The 23843-nt window shown below is 61.6% G+C and overlaps 1 protein-coding gene across 9 annotated transcripts in view; it reads left to right on the forward strand.

The window, feature by feature from the left end:
- GRAMD2A (GRAM domain containing 2A) overlaps nucleotides 1-20137 on the forward strand; it is a 44714-nt gene extending 24577 nt beyond the window's left edge. For 5 of the 9 annotated variants that reach the window (XM_089781938.1, XM_075897531.2, XM_075897533.2 and 2 more), the window contains exons 6-13: nucleotides 1266-1364; nucleotides 4876-4947; nucleotides 6545-6607; nucleotides 9290-9475; nucleotides 12190-12346; nucleotides 14566-14665; nucleotides 15967-16074; nucleotides 16848-20137. In XM_089781938.1, coding sequence (XP_089638064.1) covers nucleotides 1266-1364; nucleotides 4876-4947; nucleotides 6545-6607; nucleotides 9290-9475; nucleotides 12190-12346; nucleotides 14566-14665; nucleotides 15967-16074; nucleotides 16848-16851 — 789 coding nt within the window. In that variant the 3' untranslated portion in view covers nucleotides 16852-20137. Of the gene's footprint in view, nucleotides 1-1265; nucleotides 1365-4875; nucleotides 4948-6544; nucleotides 6608-9289; nucleotides 9476-12189; nucleotides 12347-14565; nucleotides 14731-15966; nucleotides 16079-16847 lie in introns of those variants that run through there. The other 4 variants (XR_012895817.2, XM_075897535.2, XM_089781937.1 and 1 more) reach the window with 4 other exon arrangements.
- Nucleotides 20138-23843: the final 3706 nt, after the last annotated feature.

Consider the following 23843-nt stretch of genomic DNA (forward strand, 5'->3'; position numbering starts at 1 on the left):
AACTTCCTTGTGTGTTTTTTTGGAACAGACTCTTTTAAAAACTGGGCCACGCAGCTGAATTATTCATCCCAGGCTATTCCTGTTCAAACAAATCTCGGAGCGAAGGAATGCGCGGCAGCTCCCAAAGCTGAGCATGTTTCAGTGAAGTTGTCCTGCTAGGAAACTATGTCCCGGTTTATTTTTGACTGTGCCCTTGAATGCAGGCATCCTTATCGAGGTCCCTGGCTGCAGAGCAGCCCTGTGGTGTTAGACCAGGGCCTCTTTCTGCATCGGCTGTACTGAGACTGTATAAACTCAGACCCCGTCTGAAGCCGAGGTTAACCCTGGAGTGCGGAGAGCCCGAATGCTGCCAATGTGAAGATGTGCCCAGCCCGCGATGGCCGCCAGGTCACCGCCTACACGGGAGGCTGTTGGACAGCCGTGTACTGGCGACGGGGGCGCTGTGTTTTACGAGGCTAAAACCCGTCCCCTGGCTTGCAAAGTGGAGCGCTCTGACGCTAGGCAGCGCAGGAATTCCAGCTGCCCGGCGCATGCTGTTTGTCTTGTTCTGTGCACTGGGGCTCCAATCCGAATTGCATTTAACCCTCGCTGGCCAGTGTGGCTATGGCTTAAGGATGTGCTAGTGTAGCCAATTAACTGGTAGGCAAAAGCTCATAGGTGAATGCTACAGACTGCATGCATTTCCCCCGCTGCCAGTACATTTTTTAGTAGGCTGGCCAGCAGCCCGGCTCAGTCCTGGCTGGAGTTCAGACCTGTCTCTTCATCAGAGGCAGCAGCGCAGGGAAACAGGCAGCCGGGCTGCCATAAGGAAGTTAAGTAGCGGGTAATTGACTAATCGAATAGTCGGTGCATTTTGCATGGACTATTGGATTGGTCGATAGGGCGCTGCCTCCTTTGAAGTGTAGCAACGGCCCTTGGGCAAAAGCGCCGCGTGGAGCCCGGGGTGAGCTAGTCCAGTAACCGGGAGAGTTCCCGATGTTCCCCGACTATTCAAATAACCGACATGTAAGGTCCCTTGCGTGGATGCGTGCGGGGGGCCCAGGCGCAGTGTCTCCAGGCCTGGCTCGGCTGCCGGGCTTTAGAACAGCCCTGTAGACATTCAGGCCCCTTGCTGACCCCTTATTGCAGCATACACGCACCCTGCCCAGCCCCTGGCTTATTGCCCCCTGTCCCTGCCGGGAGCACAGAACTGGCAGCTCCCTGGCGGGTTCCCCCTCCGGGCCTGCCTGTCGGCTGTATCCGTAGCGGTGTGTTCTGCCTCCCAGGTGGTGATCCCGGTGGTCTCCGTTCAGTTGATCAAGAAGCACAAGACGGCCCGGCTGCTGCCCAACGGGCTGGCTATCACCACCACGGCCAGCAGGAAGGTAAGCGAGCCGGCTTCCCGCTTCGTGCCGGCCTGTGGGCTCGTGTCCCGGTCTGGTCGGCCCCAGGCTGCTGTGCCCTGTTGCTTTGCCGAGACGGCCGGGGACACGTGTGGTGTTAAAATCCAGAACGTACGCTGTCTCCCTCCTTCAAAACCATCCCTCAGCTAACCCGGATCCTGTCGGGCATTGCGTGTTTAGAGACGCGTTCTAGGCCGTGGGAGTTGGGGTGAGTGAGGATGAAGGATGGGCCTTATTGGTGCAGCCACTGCTGGGGTGAGGCATGGCAGCTGATTAGCTGCTTGTAGCAGCACGAGACAGCCAGGGCCCGGAGATGGAGAGGAAATGTCTGTGGCGGCGCAGGGGGGTGTGCGGAGGCCCAGTGCTGCAGGCTGGGCTTGGGCCAGAGTCCTCAGTGGACACCGCAGCCGGGGGATGGTTGCTCTCAGTTCCCCTCGCCCCGCCCCGCCCATGAAGCGTGTGTGTGTGGTTGAGCCACACGCAAAGGCGAGCCCAGCTGAGCCTGGCTACCTCGACTCGGCCTCCAGCCAACCCCGTTAACCCGGCCCCCCCCAGGACGGGGGACTTGGCCAGGTCAGCCGTGTTACGAAACACCCGGGCGTAACCCTGACCTCGCAGGAGGGCGCCTGGCCCCAGCACTGCGCTGCCCCGGCTTCCAGCCAGCGGCCCCGGGCCCCGCGGCTGAGCCGAAGAGCTGAGCAATGCTGGGGCTTCCAGCCAAACCTTCGCAGAGTCAAACCGACGTAACGGTCAAAGCCAGCGATGGTTTCCTGTTGAGAAATGGAAGCCTTTGGGGTGTTTCTCCCGTTGGCTTTGGGCGGGGGAGGTGACTGGAAGGGCGGCTGGAGAGCCCGTGAATCCTGAGGATTCTTCTGCCGGATCCGAGTTTTCGTAAGAACCCCTCTCGTGGTCGGTCGTTTCACATGCTCACAGCGCTTCCCGTCAGATGTGTGATGGGAACATCCTGAACCAGTAACATCCGGGGGCGTGCGACCTCAGCCGGTTCGTCTGCCCTGGTGAGCAGAGGTCTCTTGCGCCGCTCAAACTTAGCCACTTCTCTGCGGCGGGGTGGCCCGTAGGGAATGGCCGCGAGGACGGAACGGGCGGCTGAGAATGAAAACCCTGGTTTGGAATGTTGGGGCTTCCGACCCTGAATTCCCTACTGGAGCAACCGGCTGCGGTTCCTGCAAGGGGGCAGGGGGCATCTATGATTAGGGTTGCCAGATGGTTTAACCAAAAATACCGACCCCTCTCCTCCCTCTACCCCTCCGAAAAAACAAACAAACAAACAAAAAAAACTACCGGGGAAAAAATTCTCCGGGGGGGGATGAGACCAAAGTTGTTAAGCAAAAAAAAAAAAAAAAAAAAAACCCAAAACAAGCGCTGTGCTTTTAAATGGCCCCGCACTCGTCACTCCCTCGCCAGACGCGGTAGGGGGAAATTGTCCCCGCCGGGCTTCCGTCCGAGGGAAACAGGAAATACTGGACATTTTACGTCTGGTATTTTCTGCTGTTTTTTTAACCGGACGGGGGACGCGAGTTCTGGGCTGTCCAGGTGAATGCCGGACACCTGGCAATAATAGGACAGAGAGGTTGAGGTGGGTGTTAGCTTCATCTTCAGCAAAACTCAGACGCTCGAAGGAACTTGTGGAGACAGCCAGCCTCCTGCATGCCCCTCCTCCTGGCGCTAAAATGCGAGAGCAGAGCTAAGCCGTGTGGAGCCCACGTTTTGCTGGGAAACCCTGGCTTGGCAGCCATTTCAACGGAGGGAGGAAAAAGATTTGAGGCTGGGCCCTCTGGAGCAAAGCGGTACCCTCCCTTCCTTATTCCCCCACTGGCTCTGAACCTGCACTGACAACTTCTCCCCAGCCAGGCTCTCTTCTTCTGGGCAGTCCAGCAAGCTCAGCCCTCTAAAAGGCTCCTGGAAATTTCCGTGCGCTGCTGTCTCGTGGGAACAGGCCTCCGTGGAATACGGGCGGGTGGGCAGCGCTCTGCCTGTGGCTGCTGGCAGGAAGCCGGGGGTGCGTGGCCCTCTTCCCGTGGGGATCGGTGCTGAGCTAATGGCCTGCACACCGCTGGAGGCTTCTGCCTTGCAGGGACGGGGTGGGGGGGAATTCAACACCCAGATTCTGACAGGTCTGACTAATTAGCTCCTGGAGTTAGAAGCCAGCCCCCGCATCCTGGCTGGAGTCCCAGCTCTGACCTGTCTGACATCCCCGCTGCAAGGGATGGGCACCCTGCGTTTCCTTGCCTCCGTCTCTTCAAAGCGATACGGACACATGCAAATGACTCCCCTTAGGCCGGAGCACCCGTACCAAATGGGCAGCGGCTGTCTAGGAAGGGGCGCTGCAGAAAGGGAGCTAGGGGGTCACAGCGGATCACAAGCTAAATAGGAGTCAACAATGTGTCACTGCAGAAGAAGCAAATGTAATTCTGGGGGGTGTTAGCAGGAGTGCGGTGAGCAAGACCTGAGGAGTCATTTTTCTGCGCTGCGCTACTTAGGCCTCCGCTGGAGAGTTGTGTCCAGTTCGGAGCCCTGCGTTTTGGGACAAATTGGAGAAAGTCTAGAGAAGAGCAAGGAAAGTGATTAGAGGTCTAGAAACAACGCCCTGTTGGGCTTGCTTAGTCTGAAGAGGAGGAGATGGCGGTGGGAGGTGAAGGGAGAGGGTTAGGAGATGGGGACATAGGTGGTTAAAAGGAGGAAGGAGAAAAATTATTCTCCTTAATCTCTGATGACAGGATAAAAAGCAACGGGCTTAAATTGCAGCAAGGGAGGTTTAGGTCGCACATTGGAAAAAACTTCCTGCCTGTCAAGGTGGTGAAACACTGGAATACGTTGCCGGGGGAGGTCGTGGAGTCTCCACCCCTGGAGATATTGAAGAGCAGGTTGGACAAACACCTGCCAGGGATGATCTAGACAGTGCTTGGCCCTGCCGTGAAGGCAGGGGACTGGACTCGATGCCTCTCAGCATTCTTTCCAGTTGTGTGATTAGTGAAGAGCGTTGCGGATAGCTGACTATTCCACCCCAGAGGTGGCTGCATTTTCGTGCTGGCTGATGACGCTCTCTGGAGCCCATCAGAGTGGTGTTCTTGCGACAGGCGCTCTGCGTGGGAGCAAAGTCCTGTTGGTTTTAAAACGAACCCTTAGGTTTGCTGTGGGAGTGACCGGAAAGGGGGTTTCCCAAAGTACCCAGTGTCGGCCTGTCTGCTCCCACTGGAGCTAGAACCGTGGGGGAGGGGCCTCTGGATGCAAACGAGCTGTTCCCGTGTCCAGCAGCATGACGCTGTGCAGAGCTGGCTGCATGGCTGGCTACAGCACCAGCTCTGGTGACCAGCCCCGGGCGTCTCTGGAGAGCACGTCGATGTGAGCGTTCCCCCGCTCCCGCCAGCGCGCTCTTGAGTCTAACGCTGAGCATCCCAACAGGCAGCGGAGCCGGGCCAAAGGTTGGGGCTGCCCACGGACAGCGTCTCACTGCGTGTGTCTCTGCTTTCAGTACATCTTCGTGTCCTTGATCTCCCGGGACAGCGTGTACGACGTGCTGAGGAGGGTCTGCACGCATCTCCAGGTACCTTCCGCTGTCACCAGTCCGCAGCCCCCGCCGCTGGTGGGAGGGAGCCCGGGCCCGAGCCAGGGTCTGATGCTGCTGTGCTTGGCCAGTGGCAACGCTGCCTCCGCTTTGGGCCGTGTCCGAAGGAAGGAAGGCCCTGGGAATGGGTTTGCCTCGGAGTTGCATGGCTCTGTTTGGGGATAGAGCTAAGTCTCCTTCCCATATTAGTGCTGTTGCACTGCCCAGGAGCTCCGCCGTTGGGCCCAGGTGGGGCGGCCGGGCTGACCCAAGAGGGGGGCTCAGACCGTTGGTTTCCTGCCGAGAGCCCGGCTTTGGAGCAGCCCCGGAGAAGAGCCCTGTGCCGCTGGCAAGCAGCTCTCTCCACAGCAGGAGTTGGTCCAGCACAAGACCTTGGCTCCCCATCGCTCTCCCGTCCACACGGTGCTTGTTGGCCTTCCTCGGATGCGATCCCTCCCTCCGAGGGCCGGGCTAGCTCTGACTGGGGAAAAGGGGTTCACACCCCACCTGGGGGAGCACCGAGGAGGCTCCTTTGCTCGATCAGGCTGAGGCGTCTTCTCGCCCGTACACCAGCCTGCACCGTCCCCTGGAGCATTGGGACGTGACACACAATTCACGTGGCGCAGCCCCAGAGAGCCTCGATTTCCTCTGGTTTGTGCTGCCAGCCAGTTGCAGCCGTTTCTAGGTCACCGCTAACTAGGCTGGCTGCGCGAGGACTGCTTCGACTACCGGCGCGTGGGTGCGCTATTTGGAGCCGCTGCGCAGAAGCCCTGGCTCTGCCGGGATTTGCGTTCGGACGGGCTCTTGCCGGGGGGTCACATCGGAATAAAAGCAGTGAGGCACGTTGGATGGAAGGGGAAATGTAAAACACGTCTGGGGAGGAAACCCTCCGTCCTTAGCTAGGGAGAGCACAAGCCAGCTCCAAAGGACCCCCTTTCTTCTGACCCCTTGATTGTGAGGCATCAGGGTCTGGAGTAGAATTCGGAGACTCCCTGATGCAGGGAAGTGCCTCTTGTGCGTAACAGGATGCGCTGGGATCCTTCGGAGATGATGCAGATTCTTCCGCTGGCTTCCCCTGACAGCCCACCTAGGCAGCACCCAATAGCTCTGCCTCAGGAGGGCTTGCTTCCCCCGGGCTGGCGTTACCTGTGTGTTAGAGGGAGGAGAAACTGAGGCAGGGGGAGGGGAAATGACTCCCCCAAAGCCTGGCCATGGGTCTGGAGAGCTCCTGGGGTCTCCCCAAGCCCAGACCGTCGTCACCCACAGTCTCCCAAAGCGTCTTTACGCTGCTGATTTTGGTCGGTGTTGGAAACAAGAAGAGTCACCCCAATGCTGGTGAGTCCTAGTTCGCCTGTCTCCAGCCCGTGCTGTCTCTGCTGCAGTAACCCTTTTGTTAGCATATGTCCCGTGTACGGACGCCACAGCTTGAGGGTTTGCACGTGGCACGTTCGTATGCCGGCGATGTCAGCAGCGTGGCGCCCGGCATTGCCGTAACTTTGTGTCGGGGGACAGGGGCAGCGGAGGGTTCTAGGCGAGATGCTCCGACTCGGGGCCTCGGGAGATGGGTCAGTAACGGCCGCTCCTCCCCCTCTTCCAGGTTTCAAGTAAGAAGAGTTTGAGTTTGAAAGAATTCGCAGAGGAACCTGATTCCGTGTCCCTGGTAAGAGCCGCAGTTGTGCACCAGGGGTCGGGAATGGTGGTGAGGTAGCTCTCCATGCCCCTGGTGCAGTCTCTGCTGTGAACACGGTAGCGCAAAGGCTGCCAGCTGGGAAACATCTGTTTGAAGTGAGAGCAAGTCTAATAAATCCCCGGGTGCGTTGGATCTGCCAAGAGCAGCACTGGAGTGTGTCAGACACCAGCTGCTCTGTCTGCCTCCTCCCTCGGCCCTGGCAAAGCTCGGCGTTGGCCGTGAGCGGAGGTCACGGATATGCACTGTTAGCACGTCCTGCAGGATCTTTGGGCAGAATCCAGCATGACTTGACCAATGTGGCTATTAGTGGGGGGGTGGAGGGGTGTGAACGGGCTCGTTTGGAAAATCCTGAGTTAAGCATGAGCCTTCAAAACACCGGCACCAAGAGTCCAGTCCAGGGTTATAGAAATAAAATCTGCTCGGTGTTCAAACAGCTCCTTCCGTAACGGCTGGAGCCGAGATCCTAAACTGCAGTAAAGCCGCCTGAGTCACCCACACCTAACATGCAGGGAACATGATTAAATGAGCGACAGATTAAAGCCCTTCTCTGACGCGTCCCTTTCAGCCGAGTCACCAGCTGATGGGGATGCAAAGCTCGACGTTTTGTATTTGCAGCGGAAATCGCTCTCTGGGAAAGCCAGCCCACGGGACAGCGCACAGTCTCTGGAAAGGCGCTGGCAGACAGCTGGGGCGGATTTGGCTGGAAAATAGGAATTCTGTTTTGTGGCTTCAGAATTGGGTTTTGTTCTGCAGCGGAAGGAGAAATGGAGCTTTTCACATTTTTCATGGACAAATGAGAGTGCGGGCGAGTGCCGCCCCGTAGCAGCACCCCCCCCCTGGCCGGCGGGCGAGTGCCGCCCCGTAGCACCCCCCCCCGGCCGGCGGGCGAGTGCCGCCCCGTAGAACCCCCCCCCCCCCAGCCGGCGGGCGAGTGCCGCCCCGTAGCACCCCCCCCGGCCGGCGGGCGAGTGCTGTCCCGTAGCACCCACTCCCCCCCCCCCGGCTGGCGGGCGAGTGCCTGGCTAGTCTGGGGGTGGGCCTCTCGCTCGGGACTGAACCGCCGCAGGGACAGTGCACTTGCGGCCGATGCTGCTCTGTGGCGTTTCCCTTTGAACTCGTTGGCACTGTCTGAGGAGGAACAAGCTATGCTGAAAGATTCCCGCCCAGCTCCTGCTGCCGGGCAGGTAACCGCTCGCCCAGCGGGAACTCTCTGGCAGCTGCCTGGCATGAGCGGCGCATGCGCTGTTGGAACGGCCCGGGCGGCTCTGGCTGAACGGCAAGTGTCGGGTGTAGGAAACTGCCAAAGATGTTTCCCACAGTTGTGTTGGAAAAAAACTTGGGCCTGTCCAGACCCGCTGTGGTGGAGCGGTTCCTGCTTCGGATACGGCCGCGGGGAGGGAATCCAAGGGGGGGGGGGGGACGACCACCCAGTGGTGCTCTAGGAAGACCAAAGGCCTTCGGGTCTGTTTGACATGCAGGTGGGGTTGATTTAGCGCAGGAAGGACCTGGGGCTAAGGGGGCCGAGGGCTCCAGCAGGACGAGCCACGGCACTCGGGTAAGGCGTGTGCACCACCTGGTGGTTGGACGGGTGTTTGTTTCATTCAGAAACAGCCGGATGTACACTCGCCGCAGGTCGGACCTCCCTGCTCTGGCACCGCTGGGACCAGGGAGTCTTCTGGACCAGGGGAGATCAGTGCTCCCTGCTGGCTGCCCGGCTCCAGGCTTCCTCTCCCTGGGGCTCCCCACCCGCTGCTGGCCCGGCCAGGGCTCCCTGCAGCTCCCTGCTGCCGCGTGGTATCCTGTGGGCCCCACATTCTCCCAGCTAGTTCCTGCTCCCGCCTCCCGGGAGCAACATGCCCGGCCTGGCCGGGCCCCCGGTGGTGCCGGAGCAGAGTGCCGGATGCAGGGGCTCCACCCGTATTGCTGCTGCAGACAAAGCGAATGCCGTTGGCTTCTTCCGTCACTCGCCTCCCTTGCTAGGCCTGTGTGGTTCGGAGGCGGTGACCTCGCTGGAGCTGCGTGCCCCAGAGCAGCTGTGTCTGTGGGGCAGGGAGCGCTGGGCTGCTGCGGCCCCTCGACATCCTCGCAGGAGCCTGCCCCGTGTTGGCGGCCGCTCGCGTGCGGACAGCTGCCTCTGCCGGGGGGCGGATGCTGAAGGGAGAGTGGCCCGTTGGCTGAGCCTGACACCCATCCTGCTGCGAAGGCTCTCTAGTGCCCAGGGGGGACGGCGCTGGGCCCCCACCTTCATGGGCTCCTGTTGGGGGCTTCGTCCCAGAGCGAGGGTCCCGTGCCCTGAAATGAGACTGCAGAGCCCTGGCCGCTGGGAGCAGAATCCGTCAGCGCTGCCTGCCCGGGAGACATGGCAGGGGGACGGGCACTCTCGCGGCTCCGGCTGCGGCACGTCAGCCTGGCGTGCTGGGCAGTGGCCCAAAATGCCCTGGGAAAGCCGGCCCAGCCCTGGTTCTCAGCTGGATCTCGGGGAGCAGCTGGTGCAGAGGCTCCAGCTGGCGTCTGTCCGTGTGAGCAAGCGTTGCACCTGTCCTGCGCTCCCTGGCCGCGCTGCAGAGGCCTCTGATCCACCCTTGGCGGCACTGGTGCTGGCTTTAGGGCTGGCTGATCCCCTTATCGCAGGAGTTCCTTTGTGTTTGCCAGGTCCCTGCCCGTTATCTCTTGGCCGTTTGCCTAATGCGCCCTGAGGCGCAGGAGCTGCCGGGAGCCGTCCGCGCCGAGGGGCCGCTGCTCCGGCCTCCGGAGAACGGCGAGTGTGAGAGAGGCGAGGTTACGGGCAGTAGCGGGGGCGTCGCTCCTGCTGTAAAGGCCCTGCTGCAGCTGAAACACGTAAGAGCCAAGCAGAGCTCCCTGGCTCCAGCTAGGAGCTGTAGGCGCGAGTGCAGCCCTAGCCTGGGGCCAGTTTTAGGAGTGGGGGTGCTGACCTGCCCTCCCCTCCCGCGTTTCCCCCCTCCCCGGCCGGGAGCAAAGCCCTGGCATGCAGGGCCAGCAGCTGGGACCCGGGGCACAGGGCTGGTGGCAGAGCCCCCAGCATGTGGGGCCGAAGCAGGGCCTCCGGGCATGTGGAGCTGGCCCCTGGGTGCTGCAACCCCCCCATGCCGAGTTCCCGCGCCTAGGCACCTAGTGCTTGCAGTGCGCCGGCTTGGGTCCCGGGGAGCTGCTCTGCGCCTGGGCTGCAACTGCCAGGGCCCCAATCCCACCGTGTTTTCAAGCCTTCCCCCCGCCCCCTGAGCTTGGGTCTCCCTGGGCCCTCAGCCCCCTGGAGCAGCAGCGGGCAGGACTCGCCTGCCTGGCGGACGTGGGGCGGGGAGGGGACAGTCCCGGGGGACTCGGCTCAGGGATGGGAGAACCATTGATACTTGCGGGTTACTTGCATTTCTCTGCCCCCCACCCCCACCCCTCCGCACTGTGTGCCACATCCCCTGCACGTCCCCTCCTTTCGCCTGCGCAGGGCGGAGTGGGCCCCTCATTCCAGGGGCTGGGCCCCATCCCTCCAGCTTCAGAGGCCTGGCAGTGGTGCCAAGAAGGTCCCTTGAAGCGCGGGGGGGGCTCTGAGGCTGCGTTCCAAAGCCACCTCCTTCCAACCAGCCCGGCCCACACGCTGCTCAGCCAGAGACCTGGGGCGAGAGGGGAGCCCCGGAGCCCTGCGAGCCTCCTGAGGGAGCGCGCAGCTCTCCACTGGAGTGTCCCCGGTCAGTGGGGTCCTAGGGGGGACCCTCCGGCTTCTCGGAGAGGCTGAGACGGACGAGGGCAGAAAACCAGTCAAATGTGAGAATGGTACCAAGCAGAATCCCGGCCCTCTTCAGTCTGCCCCTGGGGATGCAGGGCTGCAGCGCCTGGATGGTTTCAGCAGCTGGCAGGCTGGGGGTTTCAGCTCTCGCTCCAGCAGCGTGAGCTCTGAACTCCGCTTCCTGTAATAAGGAAGCCAGGGCCGGGTTTTCCACTTGGCTGTTGAGCGTGAGAACTTGGAAGCATTTAGCTGGGTCCTCTCCAAAGCCTGGGCAGCAGAAATGTGCTTGGGGAGGGGACAGTCTCAGACGCTGATCGGCTCCCACGGCCGTGCATCAGCAGGCGTGCACAGCCGCAGACACGCCGTGCATTGGTCTGAGCGCTGACCCTCGGCCTTCCGGCTGGTTCCTGCTCCTCCTTCAACACCTGACCCTCCGCCTGACATCCCGGCACCCATTGAGGAGGGTTCAGTGAGCGAGCCAGGGTTTGCACTTGTGAGAGGGGCTGTGCGTGGATTGGATTCCGTGCACGGCGTAGTGCAAGGCAGGTGTGACGCCCGAAAGAGGCCAGGAGTGTCAAGCCCAGCCAGAAATCTTCCTCGGCACTGGCCGTGTTGGGCTGGGAGCCGTTTTACCGTGCGCTCCAGCAGGATGTTCTGCGGCGTGGAATCGCCCTGCCGAAACGTTTATAACAGCTGCCTCTGCCCGCGCCGGCTGGGTTGGCAGTGCCAGGGGCGGAGAGGGCCGCCGTGCCAGGAGCGCGGTGGTGAGAGCGTTTTCAGGGCGCTTGTGGAGGTGCTAGGTGAGATGCGTGGTGCGGAGCGGACGAACCGTTGGGCGACTTTCCCAGGCACCCGGCAGATTCTCCGGCCCTTGCACTCAGAGAGCAGGGGCATCTAACTGATGTGCCCAGGCCCTTGCAGTCAGACCGAGGGGAGGGGAGGCTGCTGTAGAGCTCCCCTGGCATGGAGGAGCCATGGGGGGTATGCTCGCAGGGTGGACTAGCTGGGTAGGCCCCAGCCTATTAGAGACACAAGGGGGTGAGGCCTGGTTTCTTCCCAAACCAGCTCTGTTGGTGAGATTGACGCGGGCTGAGCCGCACCGAGCTCCGCATCAGGCGGGTGGTGGTTTTACAACCCCCTTTCCCTTGTGTGCGGGTGCGTCCCGGCTGCTCAGACTGGGGAGAGCTGCCGGTCCCAGATTCCCTGTCGTCCCGGCTCCCCAAGGGGCGAGGTGCAGCGCCAAACCCCATGCGCCTGCTGAGCAGGCAAGGCCGGGATGCTGGATGCTGCAGCCCGAAAGCGGGGCCAGCAGGCTCCCCTGGGCGATGCAGGTGCGAGGCAGCGACTCCGGGAGCCCTCGGAGAGTGTCGTGGGGTCTGGCTGCTGGCCCTGTGAGCGCGGTGCAGGGACAAGGGAATCCCTGGGCCGGTCCGGGAAGTCAAGGCAGCTGCTCAGAATGGCCCTTCCAGCGAGATGACCAGAGATCCGCCCAAGCCCCACGATTGTGCCGAAAACCTCAGCCAGGCTTCCGCCATGGCCGTGCTTGCCGCGCCCTGCCTGCTCCGGGGGAGACGCCCCCTGGCCCTAGCGAGGCACCCTTCTGCCGGGGCTGGAAGCCAGCACTTGCGGCTGATGTTACTGGTCGCCCTGTGATGGGAATGTGGCTGGGGTTGGCAGCCCAGATGGGTCCTGGCGGGGGCCTCTCCGGTGCGCAGAGCAGCTCCCAGTCCTGCTGAGCGAGTTCCCTCTGGGCCTGGCTGGTCGGTGCTGGAGGCCGGGGCGGGGGTGTCGCTGACCTTCGTGTCTTCCGCAGGAGGTGATCGTCCCGGAGGTGAAGTGGAGGAAGGTTTCCCCGGCGGCGCTCTCCCTCGCTCTCCCCGATGCAGACTACCAGTGCATCCACCGCGCCTCCATCAGCAGCCTCAGCACCAAGGAGAGCTCCTTCAATTCCCAGGAGCCCCTGGTGTCAGGTGCGGGGAGCTGGGCGTGGAGGGTTGGCGCTGGGGCCACTCAGCCGCGTGTTTACAGTCTCCGTTGCGACTGGCCGTGGGAAGGTTTCTCTGGCCGGTGCCTGGCTTTGGATGGGTCGTTTGGCTGGCCGCCCTTCCGACCTCTCACGGTGGGAAATGGAGGCACCGGGGCTGGGGGATTGGCTGAGGGACTCAAAGGGTCAGACCGGGGATTAGAAATTGGCTTCCCTAGTTCTCGCAGCCCCTAGACTGAGCCTCTGGCAGCTGGTGCCTGGCTGAGCCCACATTCCTGTGCGGCACCGGGCCGGGCGGTGGGTGGAGGACGCGCCGACGGTGTCTAGGAGATGCAGGCCCTGGCTGCCAGGGAAGGAGGAAGCAGTATCTGCTGTCTCTCTTGTGAAGAGCTGACAGACCGGGCCGGGTCTGGGCACAGCTGAGGGCGTCCGCTCAGGGTAAATTGCTCAACTGCGGAGCTCCTTACAGCCCCCAGACTGGTGACCTCTCCAAACAGGCCACACACCAGTCCCACAGAGCGCTTCAGCTGCCTGCCTGAAGCCTCACGAGCAAAACCCCTCCAACACCCCAGCAATATCCGTGCCCCAGATGGCCCCGGGCCTCATACACAGGTGGGGGGGTCTAGAACCCAATCCCACCTTCCCTGAACAAGTTCTGTCTGGTTCCAAGAAACCAGCCACAGATCCCTGGTCAATTTACACTCTGGACCTTACCCACAAATCACGCTGGGCCAATCCTTTAGCATCTAACATCTAAAGGTTTATTACTAAAGGAAAGAAAAGCGTGAGAGTGAGGCTGTTAAAGTATCATATGTTACATGCATCGAATCTCCCAGTTGTCGATGCAGGCTCTAGCAGAGATGTTACAGCTGCTGGCTTAAAAGTCCTTGGTGCACATCCTATGCCAGGATGGGTCCACGGTTCTTCCCGGCTCGTGATTCCCTCCGAGGCCGCATCTGGGGTCAGGAGCAGATCTGTAGACCAAGATGGAGTCGACCACATGGCCTATTTATCCCTCCTTGCTGGCTTCTTCCAAGCTGGAGGGAGTCACGTGGCCAGTGGCCAGGTGTGTCTTTGGCCTCCAGAGATCCATTGTTCCGTGGAGACTTGCTCATTAGCATGTCCCTGGGCAAACATTCCTGGCCCATTACTCAACCACATACAGAGAAACTTCCAGTCTCCATCCAGAGTACATATTCATAACTCCACCCCCAGACATTATACAGATCTATGAAGAGCAGATACAGAATCAGAAGACAGGGAGCTTTTGTTTGACACCTCACATGGCCCCTTTGTACCACTTTTGGGGCAAACACCCCCCACGGGTGCAGCAGTGACCTGGCTGCTCCCCTCAAAATCCAATAATGTGACCAAGAGCATCCCTTTGGGACCCTGGCTACGGATGGAGGCTGGTCCCCTTGGAGCGCTGGTTGTGCGCAGCTCAGAGCCATCACGAGAGCCCTACGGGCTGCAACCCTCCTCTCTGCCCCCCAAGGGGCATGTGGCGCTGCTCAGCATTGCCCTGGCGCTGTTTCCCCACACAGCACACAGGAACAGCCCCCCGAGCTCTCCCGAGAGCAGGAGGCCTAGCCAAGGACACCGCTCCAGTGGCCTCTGCGACAGCCGCCTCGGTGGCAAAGCAGTTCCCTGGTAGAGTACAGCCTTTGCCCATTGCATGGTGGCTGCAGATCGCTCCGCTCCACTCCACTGCGGGGGAGAGAGAGACACGGAGCCTGGGGCATTGTGACCCATCGAAGAGCTTTGCTCTGGTTGGGTTGCCTGGCCGGAGAGCCCCGGGCTCCTTAGTGGTGACTGGCGGTGGCCAGCCCCTCATGAAACGTAGTCGGGGAACAGACAGGCGCCCAGGCAGCCTTGGTGGAGAGAGGGTCCTCTCCTAGCTGCTCGGGCGCCGGTTCCTGGCAAGACTTGGCTGCACGGGGCAGCAGAGGGTCGAGGCTCTGGTGCGGTTTTCCCCTCGCAGGAGAGAGTTCCGTTGTGCGGGGCGTCCCCGGCGAACACAGGCCGCGTGAGGTACAGACGCTCACGGAAAGGGCCGGGGATTGGCCAGGGGTTCCCCAGGGACAGCGCCGTCGGGAGCGTTGGGCAGGGCAGGTCTGTCGGGGCTCCTGCTGGGGGAGGCCGGGTCGGTACGCGGGAACAGCCCGTCTGTCTGTTGCGTCAGGCGTCTCTTGGCCCTGGTTTCAGAAAGCGCAATAAACACGGAAGAGGAGTTGGAGGAGGAGCCCAGCTACGTAGCGGAGCTGAGACCATCCGATTATCAGCTCCTGAAAATCTTCATCGTGCTGTAAGCCTGCGCCGGGCGGAGACTGCTGTGTGGGGCGGAGCGCCGTGGCCGCTAGGGGTGGCCAGGTGACGGTGGACTGGTTCCCTGGGAGCAGCCCCACTTCTCAGCCCAAGACCAGCGTGGGGGGCAGGAAGCTTCCTAGGCTGATGAGGGACGGCGGCTTTCTCCCCCACGTGCCCTCCGCCACAGGCCTGCCCCTTGCTGCTCCCTGGAATAGCCCTCGTAGGGGTGGGCTCCCAGGAGTCCTGAGGCCTGCCGCCTCTGTCGCGGAGCCAGGCTGCCCCGCTCTGTGTGGCCGGGGCGGGGCTGGTGTCCGGGCGGCGCCGTTCTGCACCAAAGGCAGAGGAGCCTGGGGAGCGGGAGGCTGGAAGCCGCTCGTGGCTGCAGAGGGCCTCTGTGGCCAGCAGCTCCCAGCTGGGCCAGAGTGGCCGGTTTCGGGAGGGAGCGTGCTGGCCACTCTGTAGTCGCACTGGGCTGAGGCTAGTGATGGGCTCTGCACCTGAGATCCATGGGAGGGCCCAGAAACGCTCCCCTCGTCCCCAGGCTGACCAGTTGCTCTGCCCCGACACGGCTCCCGCTTGGGAGGGAGGGTGTGCTTACATGTCCCCTGCAGCGAGCCGGCCCTCTGTGCTAGGCTCCCACTAGCTCGTTCCAGGCCTGGGAGCCCAGCACCGAGTGCTTCCTCAGCCAGCCGGTGCCCTCCCAGGGCCCTGGAGCAGGTCACGGGGATTGGGCCAGCCTCTTGTGGCCAGGAGGGGGACCCTGCACTGCTGCTGCCTGTGCTGGGGCTGCAGAGAACGTGGTCCCTGGGGCTCCCATCCAGCCCTTTTCTCCTAGCACCACGGAAGGCAAGTCTCCATCCCGCCCCGGCTGTATTGGGAGCCTGCCGCGGCTCACTGGGCCTGGCCCCCTTGTGCACGCAGGCTCCGTGGCCCTGCCCGGGGGGTGGGCGTTGAAGGCCGGTTCCCACAGCCAGAAGAGGGCCCTGCAGTCTTGGTGCAGTGAGGACGGCTCCCTTGAGCCCATGGGACTTGCTCTCCAGGTCACGCCTGGGCACTGGGGTCTGTCCTGCAGGCCAGCCAGGTGGTGCCGTGCCGGGCAGCCCCGTGGAGACGCGCTGCCGCTGTAGCATGTGGAGACTCAGCCGAAGTACCCGTGTGTCCCGTGGAGACGCCCCCTTGATTTTAGCCCCTTCCTCCCTTCTCGGCCCCGTAGGCCCCGACTGGGAGAACGCAGCCCCTGCTGAGCAGCTGTGGCCCCCGAGGCTTTCAGCCCTAACCCCAGCTCCTGTCTGTGCCTAGGATCTGCCTCCTGGTGGTGTCCTCCTCCTACCTGGCGTTCCGGATCTTCCGTCTGGAGCAGCAGCTCTGCTCTCTGAATCGGGACTACCTCTCGCGCGGGCACCGCAGGTAGGGCCCTTCTCAGCTCGGGGCCGTTCGGGGCCGGACTCTGCTCCTGGGGGGTGCCTGCTGTACCCTGCAGGAGAGAGGCCATTTTCCCACCCCCCAATTTGCCTGCACCCTGAGTGTTTCCTTCCCCCAGCCCGTCTCTGGTGCCTTGTCAGTGTGGCTGCGGCCTTCCAGGGGGGGCCGGTGGCATTTGCACCGTGCTCCCAGTGGCCGGTGCTCTTGGCTCGTGCTGGGTGCCTTTCCCAGTATTGGCAGGGGAATGGACGTGAGCAGCTCTCACCCAAACCCGGCGCTCTGGCCTTGCTTCCCCGGTGGCGTGAGGACTGGCAGGGAATGCTGGATGGGAAAGAGCTCACCGGGTCTTTCTCCCTGATGGGCGGCGTTACCGAGACCCTGGTCACGCCTGCCCTCCCCTGACCCCAGCCCAGTGCTAGCGGCTCAGCCTTTCCGCGGCTGCAGCAGCGTCCCTGGTGCAGTTACACGCCACATGCCCACAGACCCGGCGCTGCTGCCTTACGGTCTGGACTTCCCACAGCGCTCGAGGGAGCAGGACTGGGCCCCAAGCAGCGTGGGGGCGCCATAGTCGGGGCAGCTCACTGGGCAGGGAGATGGTGCCTCTGGATTCCCCCCCCGAAGGGCGTGATAGGTCTCACGAGCTGGGATCTGTCACCTGTCGCCTCTCTTCACCCCTTCCCCCCGGAATAAATTCCTGGGGAGCCCGGGGTGAAGGCGGGGCCCTGGATGAGTCGCGTGGCTCTGTGGCTTGTTTGCAGGTGACCGGCGCCCCACAGCTGTGGCTCGGATGGACCTTGCCAGGAACTAGCACTTTTGTCCAGTTCTCCAGGGGCCCGCGGTGAGCGTGGCTGCTGTCGAGAGAGTCTGACTCTCAGCCCGTGTAGCTGCTGACTGGCGCCGCCACCCTCTGTGGTGGCCAAGCCCCATGTACCTCCCATGGCCCGGCGTACTGGCCGGCCGTGCAGCCACTTCTGTACGTAGCTCGCTCCCACGCGCCGGCTCCGTCGGAGTCCTGGGGCCGCCGCGCTGGAGAGCGAATCGAGCCGCGTCTCCGGCTTGGCTGTGAGCAGGCAAGGAAGCGAGCGGCTCGGCGGCCCTGGAATCGCCTCTTGGACGTAGGAGGTGCCAGAGCAGCGCTCGGTCTGCCGCCCCGATCAGCACAACGTGCACCCGATACTGCTGTTTTCCTACCAGCAGGGACCCCTGCTCCAGCAGGGACTGACTGTCCGTCTAACCTGCGCCGGTGCCCGCAGGGCTCCCTGCTGCTCGCTAGGAGAGGGGCCGGTGCCAGCAAAACCACATGTTCTTCCAGGGCTTTGGCTTGGGCCCAGACGCCCAGTACCCAGCCCACAACGCCAGCGGAGCCGGAGGCTCGAGCACCTACCACACCAGCATGGGCCATTGTCGCATCCGTGGGACAGTGGCACGACAGAATGGCGACCGGGCCTTTCGGGGGAGAGGCTGCGGGGCCAGACCCGCGTTACCTCCTTTTTTATTCCAACTTCCGCTTTTTCTTCGGCGAGGACAGCCGTGGCCCTGGGTTCCAGGAGACGCCCCGGGCAGGGGCTGGCCCTCCGGGAGGAGCTCAGGAGGGGGACGCAGCCGGGGCGTGGCCTGTTCTTCTGCAACACACGCCCTATGCACAGTTCTCACCAGGACGCGTTTCCTCTTGCTCTGGGCCTGGGCCTCGCCGGGTCCCAACACGCAGCTCCGCTGAGGTGCCATGTTCCTCCTCAGGCCAGGCTCTGTCAGTCGTCAGGCCGGCGGGCAGTGGACAATGACGGATCCCGGGTGGTGCCAGACAGGGCATGGCGGGCTCCAGGCAGACTCCGGCTGACATCCAGTTATTCAGGGGCCAAGAGCAAACTGAGTGGGGGAGATTCTTGTGCCACGCCCCGGGGGGAGGTGCAACTCTGTGGGGACTGGCTGCAATACAGCGACGGGCCAGGATCGCTGCTTTCCCCGGGGATAATTTCGGGGGTGGGTCTGACCCCGTCTTGCACAGCCAACCGCTCCTCTTGCTGGGGTACGACTGTGCTTACAGCCCTTCAGCGACACTAACCCGGGCTCTGGGGGGAGCCCCAGCAAGCAGGGCTGTGGGCTCACATGGCAGACAGGGCTCCCCCCCCAGGACCAGCCACCCACGCTGCTTCAGCGCTCTGCCTGGGTCAGGTCTGCGCCCAGCGCTTGCCCCCCCTGAGGTCAGGCCCCGGGCTGCCGGCAGCGGTGCACGCTGATCGTGTCAGCCGCCGGTCTTGGCATGCCACGGTAGAGTGGGCAGCATCCTAGGGGGGAGATGGAGCCACCATCTGTGCAGCCATGCCTGCTGGCTTGCGTGGCCCGTGCAGGGAGAAGCGCTGTGATGCTGACTCCAGAGCCCGGCTGAGCTTGTTCCACTGCCATTTGTGTCGTGGTGGCTACCGGCCTGTGCCGGGGCTCGGCTCCGGGCGCACCGAGGTAGGACTGTGCTGCCCATCGGTAAGTCGGTTGCTTGCTTTGAGCACTCCTCCGTTTTCCTGTCCTAGCTGCAGGTTACGTGCCATTTCCCAGCTGCGTTTTTTGTCCTTTGCCCCTCGAGCAGGATGGCCGCTAAGCAGGAGAACTCTACGGGGATGCCAGAGCGGCTCCCGCAGGAAGGCCGGACGTTACTTCCTCCCCCGCCCCCTGCGTTGCACCGCTGAACACCAAGGGCAGGCTGCCAGTCGCGCTTGCTCAGATCAGCTGGGAGGTGGCGGGGAGCGTATACCCCGCTAGGGTTTCAGAGCATCCTTTCTTCTCTCCAGAGGGCAGGGGAATGCGGCCAGGCGGTAGCCCAGAGATGAGCAGCCAGGCAGGTTCTTGGTGGTGGCATGGTCCTTTTCCGAGACCCCGTCTGCCCGAGCGGGGCTGCACAGAGGAGAAGAGGGACCGTCCTGTGAGCGCTGTGCTCAGGAGACAAGGGCCCTCGCGGTGGTACGGGCAGCCGTGGATACTCATGCGGGTGTTCCCAGCGTGCACGCTGCCAGCCCTCCCTGCCACTCGCTTTGCTCCTCACCAAACGCCCCTCGCTCCTGTTCCCGACTGGCTGAGGTCTGCCCCGGCCCGCGGAAGAGCAAGCGGTGTTTGGTGAAGGACCCCTGCAGACAGGCCAGGCGCGGAGCAGGCGAGGGTTACCATCCCCTGATGCCAGCGGGATCTTGGCTGGCCTCCGCCCGAGCCCGTGTCCCTCAGGATGTTCAGGGCCCAGCTGTGGCACGGGGGGGCCTCGGCTGGTTTGTTTGGGGGTGAGGTGGTTCGCAGTCCAGGAGCGAAACGTGGCGCTCAACTGCCATGACCTGCTTCTTACCCGAGTCGCCTCCTCTAGCCAGCTGCTGCCGGGCCGTGCAGACAGCAGAGCAGCCTGATTCCTGCAGCCCCCGCTGGCAGCACAACCATTGGGCCCCGCGCTTTGCCTGCCTCAAGATTCCCTGCCCCCCAGCCTGTGCTCCCTACTGGCGTTAGTCCTGGGCTGGCGGGGGAGGCCGGTTCACAGCGCCAGCGTGGTCAGGCTGGTGTGGAAGCGGTAAGACCCGGGGTACAAAGGCCCCATTGCCACAATCCCAAGGCACGAGGAAGGGCTCCACTCAGAGGCCGTGCTCCCGCTGCCCGGCGGGGGCAAAGGCCACAGCCAGCCGTGGTCCCTGTGGCTGAGGGAAGGGGAGGAGCCGGGGAGGGGCTAATGACCATGGCAAAGCTCGTTGGGAGAAGCCAGGCTCTTGGCCAGAGCCCCGTCTCGCTGGGCCAGGTGCTCGCGCAGTATTCCGGTCCCGGAGCAATCCTGCGCTGTTGCCCCTTCTGGTGCGCCAGGGCGCGCTGGGCAGGCAGCAGTGGACTCTGCATGCCCACCCAGCCTGGCTGCTGCTATTTTTCTATGTGCTGTAAACCAGAAGTATTGCTACAGGTCCAGTGCCTGGTGTGTGGCCCCCAGCCCGTTGTACCACCACGTGCGCTGGCCGGCGGGTGGGACGAGAATGCTGTCTCGTCGTAGCCTGTGAAGACGTTTTCAATAAACCCAGCATTTTGTAATGGGTCAGGGCCCGACCGGTCTTTGGGCGCGTGGGGAAACGCAGGGGCACAGAGCTGAGGTTCACTGCCCTGCGGGCTTGGCCTGTGAGCATCTACGGTACAGACCAAGCCGGGCCTGAGCAGAGCACGGCTGGGGTGTCTCAAGGGAGATGCTGATGGTACAGGAGTGGCGAGGGGCCCTTCCGGCTGTCGGTGCTGGGCCAGGGCCAGGCGGCTGCAGGAGGTCCTGGGTGACGTACTGCTAGGCCGTGCCTGGGATCCTAGGTGCTACCAGGGTGCCAATAAGGAGCGCCACGTGGTGTAGCTCTCAGCACTCCCCAAGGGGCGCACACGGGCGTTCCAGTTCTGCATAGCTCAGCGCGTGCTGCTCCCCCGCCCATCCCTCCCTCCCCCGGCACCTGGGCAGTGCTGCAACTGGTGGTGGATTGTTGGCTTCTCCCCCCTGCCCCAACCTCACTTCTCTGCTGCCTGGCTTGTGCAGGGGATGCCACCTTGCCAGAGGGGTGCCCAGGCAGCGCCCGATCCCACCCTGTTCCTGCCATCCCCGCCCAGGAGCGTCGGCAGGGAGGGGAGCAGCGGCTCCATGTGCTCCTGAGGCTGCGGGGCAGGTGGCAGCATCAGGCCTGCTGAAGGCCAACGGGTCCCGGCTCAGGGGCACATGGACCTAGTCAGTTGCACGTTGGCCCCCTGGGCAGGGCAGGACAGGTGGTCTGGCATCAGCATGGTGCTTTGGCTACCTCACTCCCAGCCCTCCCTAAGAGGGGCAAATAAGGCTGGAGAGCCCGTCCACTGGCAGGAAATCGCATCCCGGGGCCAAGCGCAGAACCGCTCCCTGGAAAGGAGGGAAAGTGGCTCGTTTCTCGTATGCTGACGAGAGGGAGTGTGGCCTGAATGCCGAGGAGACTTGCTGGTGAGCCGTCCACTCCTCCCCCGCTGGGGGCCTTTCCCTGGAATAACAGGAGCCGAAGAAGAGCTGAGGGGTGTGCGGCAGCGAGTTCACATGGGGGTGGGGGGTGAGCGAGGCTGGCAGTGCGGGGTGCAGCCTTTAGTTCAAGGGCACTTGGTAATGACGTGTTCCACCCTGGCGGGGTTGGCTCTGGTGCCTTCCAGGCCAAGCTCTCCTCTGCGCCTTGTTCCAGCTCTAGCGCCTCAACGAGGCCAGACCGCCTCCAGAATGTCGCGGCTCCTTTGTCCAGGTGAGTGATGGTGCAGCAGCCTAAGCAGAGCTACATCCCACACCAGTTACAGCTGTTGCTTTACTCCCATTGTCCTAAAGATGGCCACCACGGGGGCAGTTCCTGGAGGGAGCCCAGTTTTCCCATTCGGGGCCACCCTTTTAGAATGGGATTCTGACTGCACTTCATACCCTGTGCCAACCCTCTTTTTTTCCTTGCTCCCCAGGAATACTGGGGTACCCCATTTTTTATAGGTGTTCTATAGGAACATTTTCTTGTTCCTTATATTCTCAGGAGCATGGATGTCCCAGGTTCTGCCGTTTGGACATGTTAGGGAAAAAATGTGCCTCTAGGGCATTTTGTGACCTAAAATCTTGCAGGTTAACTTTTTTGCAAGACCACTCATTGGTACAGTGTGGTGGCCCACTCGTGGGCCTTGGTTGCCCATCCCACTCCCAGGGACCAGCCTAGGGGCTGCATTAGTAGAAGCATTGCAGCAGATTGAGGGAAATGATTATTCCCCTCTATTCAGCATGGAGAGGTCACGTGTGGAGTCTGGCGTACAGGTCACCCACACACGCTGCAGAAAGGGTGTGGACGAATTGGAGAGAGTCCAGTGGAAGGCCATGGTCTCAAGCTGCAGTGGGGGAGGTCTAGATTGGATATTAGGAAAAACTCTTTCCCTAGGTGGGTGGAGAAGCACTGGGATGGGTTCCCTAGGGAGGGAGTGGAATCTCCATTCCTAGAGGTGTTTAAGTCCTGGCTTGACAAAGCCCTGGCTGCGTTGATTTAGGTGGGATTGGTCCTGCCTTGGGCAGGGGGCTGGACCGGATGACTCCTGAGGTCTCTTCCAGCTCTGATTCTATGAGGGCAAGGTAAACGATTAGAGGGCTGGGGCATGTGATTGCTGAGGGAACTGGACTTAGTCTGCAGAAAAGGTGGAGGAGGGGGGATCTGATAGCAGCCTTCAGTGACCTGAAGGGAGATTCCAGAGAGGCTGTTCTCACTGGAGGCAGACGGCCGAACCAGGAGCAATGGTCTCAAGTTGCAGTGGGGGAGGTCTAGGTTGGATATTAGGAAAAGCTATTTCCTTAGGAGGATGGTGAGGCACTGGGATGAGTTCCCTAGGAAGTGGTATGGTGGAATCTCCATCCCTGGAGGTTTTGAACACACCCGTGGTTGGGGTTGATCTAGATGACCTCCTGAGGTCTCTGCCAACCATAATTGTACATGTGGCTACTGTGGGCAGAGTCTGTTGATCACTTGTACAGTGAGTTGCTTGACCACGCTTTATTTAATTATGAAATATACTCGAGACCAAATAGCCAGTAAAAAGCTAAGTCCCAGGTACTTCTAGCCCACTTTACTAGTCTCATTTAGCACAGACACTCTAATTGACACTTTTTTCCCTCTTTTTTTTTTTCCTTCTCTTTCCCTTCCTATCCCGTGTCTCTGCTATTTATTTGTCCCCTGCACCCCTTACTCCAGTCATCTGAGAAAGTGGGCTGTGCCCACGAAAGCTCATGACACCACCGACGTGTTTTGTGAGTCTGTAAAATGGCACCAGACCACTGGTGGTTGTTTTTATTAATGAGTGGTTTTCCAGTTGCAGACTGACAAGGCTCCTGCTCTGAAACAAATAGCCGGTGCCCGTCAGGAAAAAGGTTCTAGTTGCTGACAGTCCCTGCAAAGTGACGTTGACCGTACGCAGAAAGTGTGCGCTCAAAGGCACATCCCTAACGCCACTGTGTTCCATATCCGCAAGAGCATACCTGCAACTGCATTCAGTTAATTAGCTTTTTACCTCGTTTGTCTCCAGTGCCATGGTGAACCCTTTCCTCTCCTGTTCGGAGCCCAGGCGTTCCAGGACCCGCCCTTCTCTCTGTTCTGGGCACATGCATTTCCGGTACTAAGAGGTGTGGGACAAGGCGGAAGAGGGTTGGGAAGGTAACTCCCGTTCTGTTGCTATGAGGAAACAACTGTATGTCCTCCTGCTGCCTGTTTTAATTTCTACTTAAGCCAAAGTCTCTACTTCCTCTAAGGCTAGCTGTTGTGGGCTCTGTGAGAGAAGTGAACAGACTTCTAATAAAGCCATATCTCTCTCCGTGGTCTATGAATGCTTAGGTGTACTTGTTGTAGGCTTGGAATATCCACTGCAGCTAGTCCTATTGCCGTGCTAGGGATGCGAGCCAGCACAGGTTAGTCACCAGGTCTCTGGGCTGGAACTTGGAGCGGAGGGTGGGCCTGGCTTCCCCCGCCAGCGATGGCGAAGCACTCGAAGCCCCGAGCGAAGGGCTGGACTTAAAAGGGCCTGTGATGGGGCTAAAGATCCTGGCGGGACAGTTTGGTGAACTCTTGGCTACCCTGGAACGCACAAGGTGTTGACACTGTGGAGGCAGGTCAGGCCCTCGGCCCCTGCACCAGTGGTGGCTAAGCAGGTGCAGTGGCGGCAGGAAGAGGTTCATGTTGACTGTGAGACTTGGCCCGAGGTTTGGAGGAGGTAGGCTGCCTAGTAAGGCTGGCAAGGACTGGGGG

The sequence above is a fragment of the Pelodiscus sinensis genome, chromosome 14 (genome assembly GCF_052426305.1).
Source record: "Pelodiscus sinensis isolate ZL-2025 chromosome 14, ASM5242630v1, whole genome shotgun sequence".
Lineage (NCBI taxonomy): Eukaryota > Metazoa > Chordata > Testudines > Trionychidae > Pelodiscus > Pelodiscus sinensis.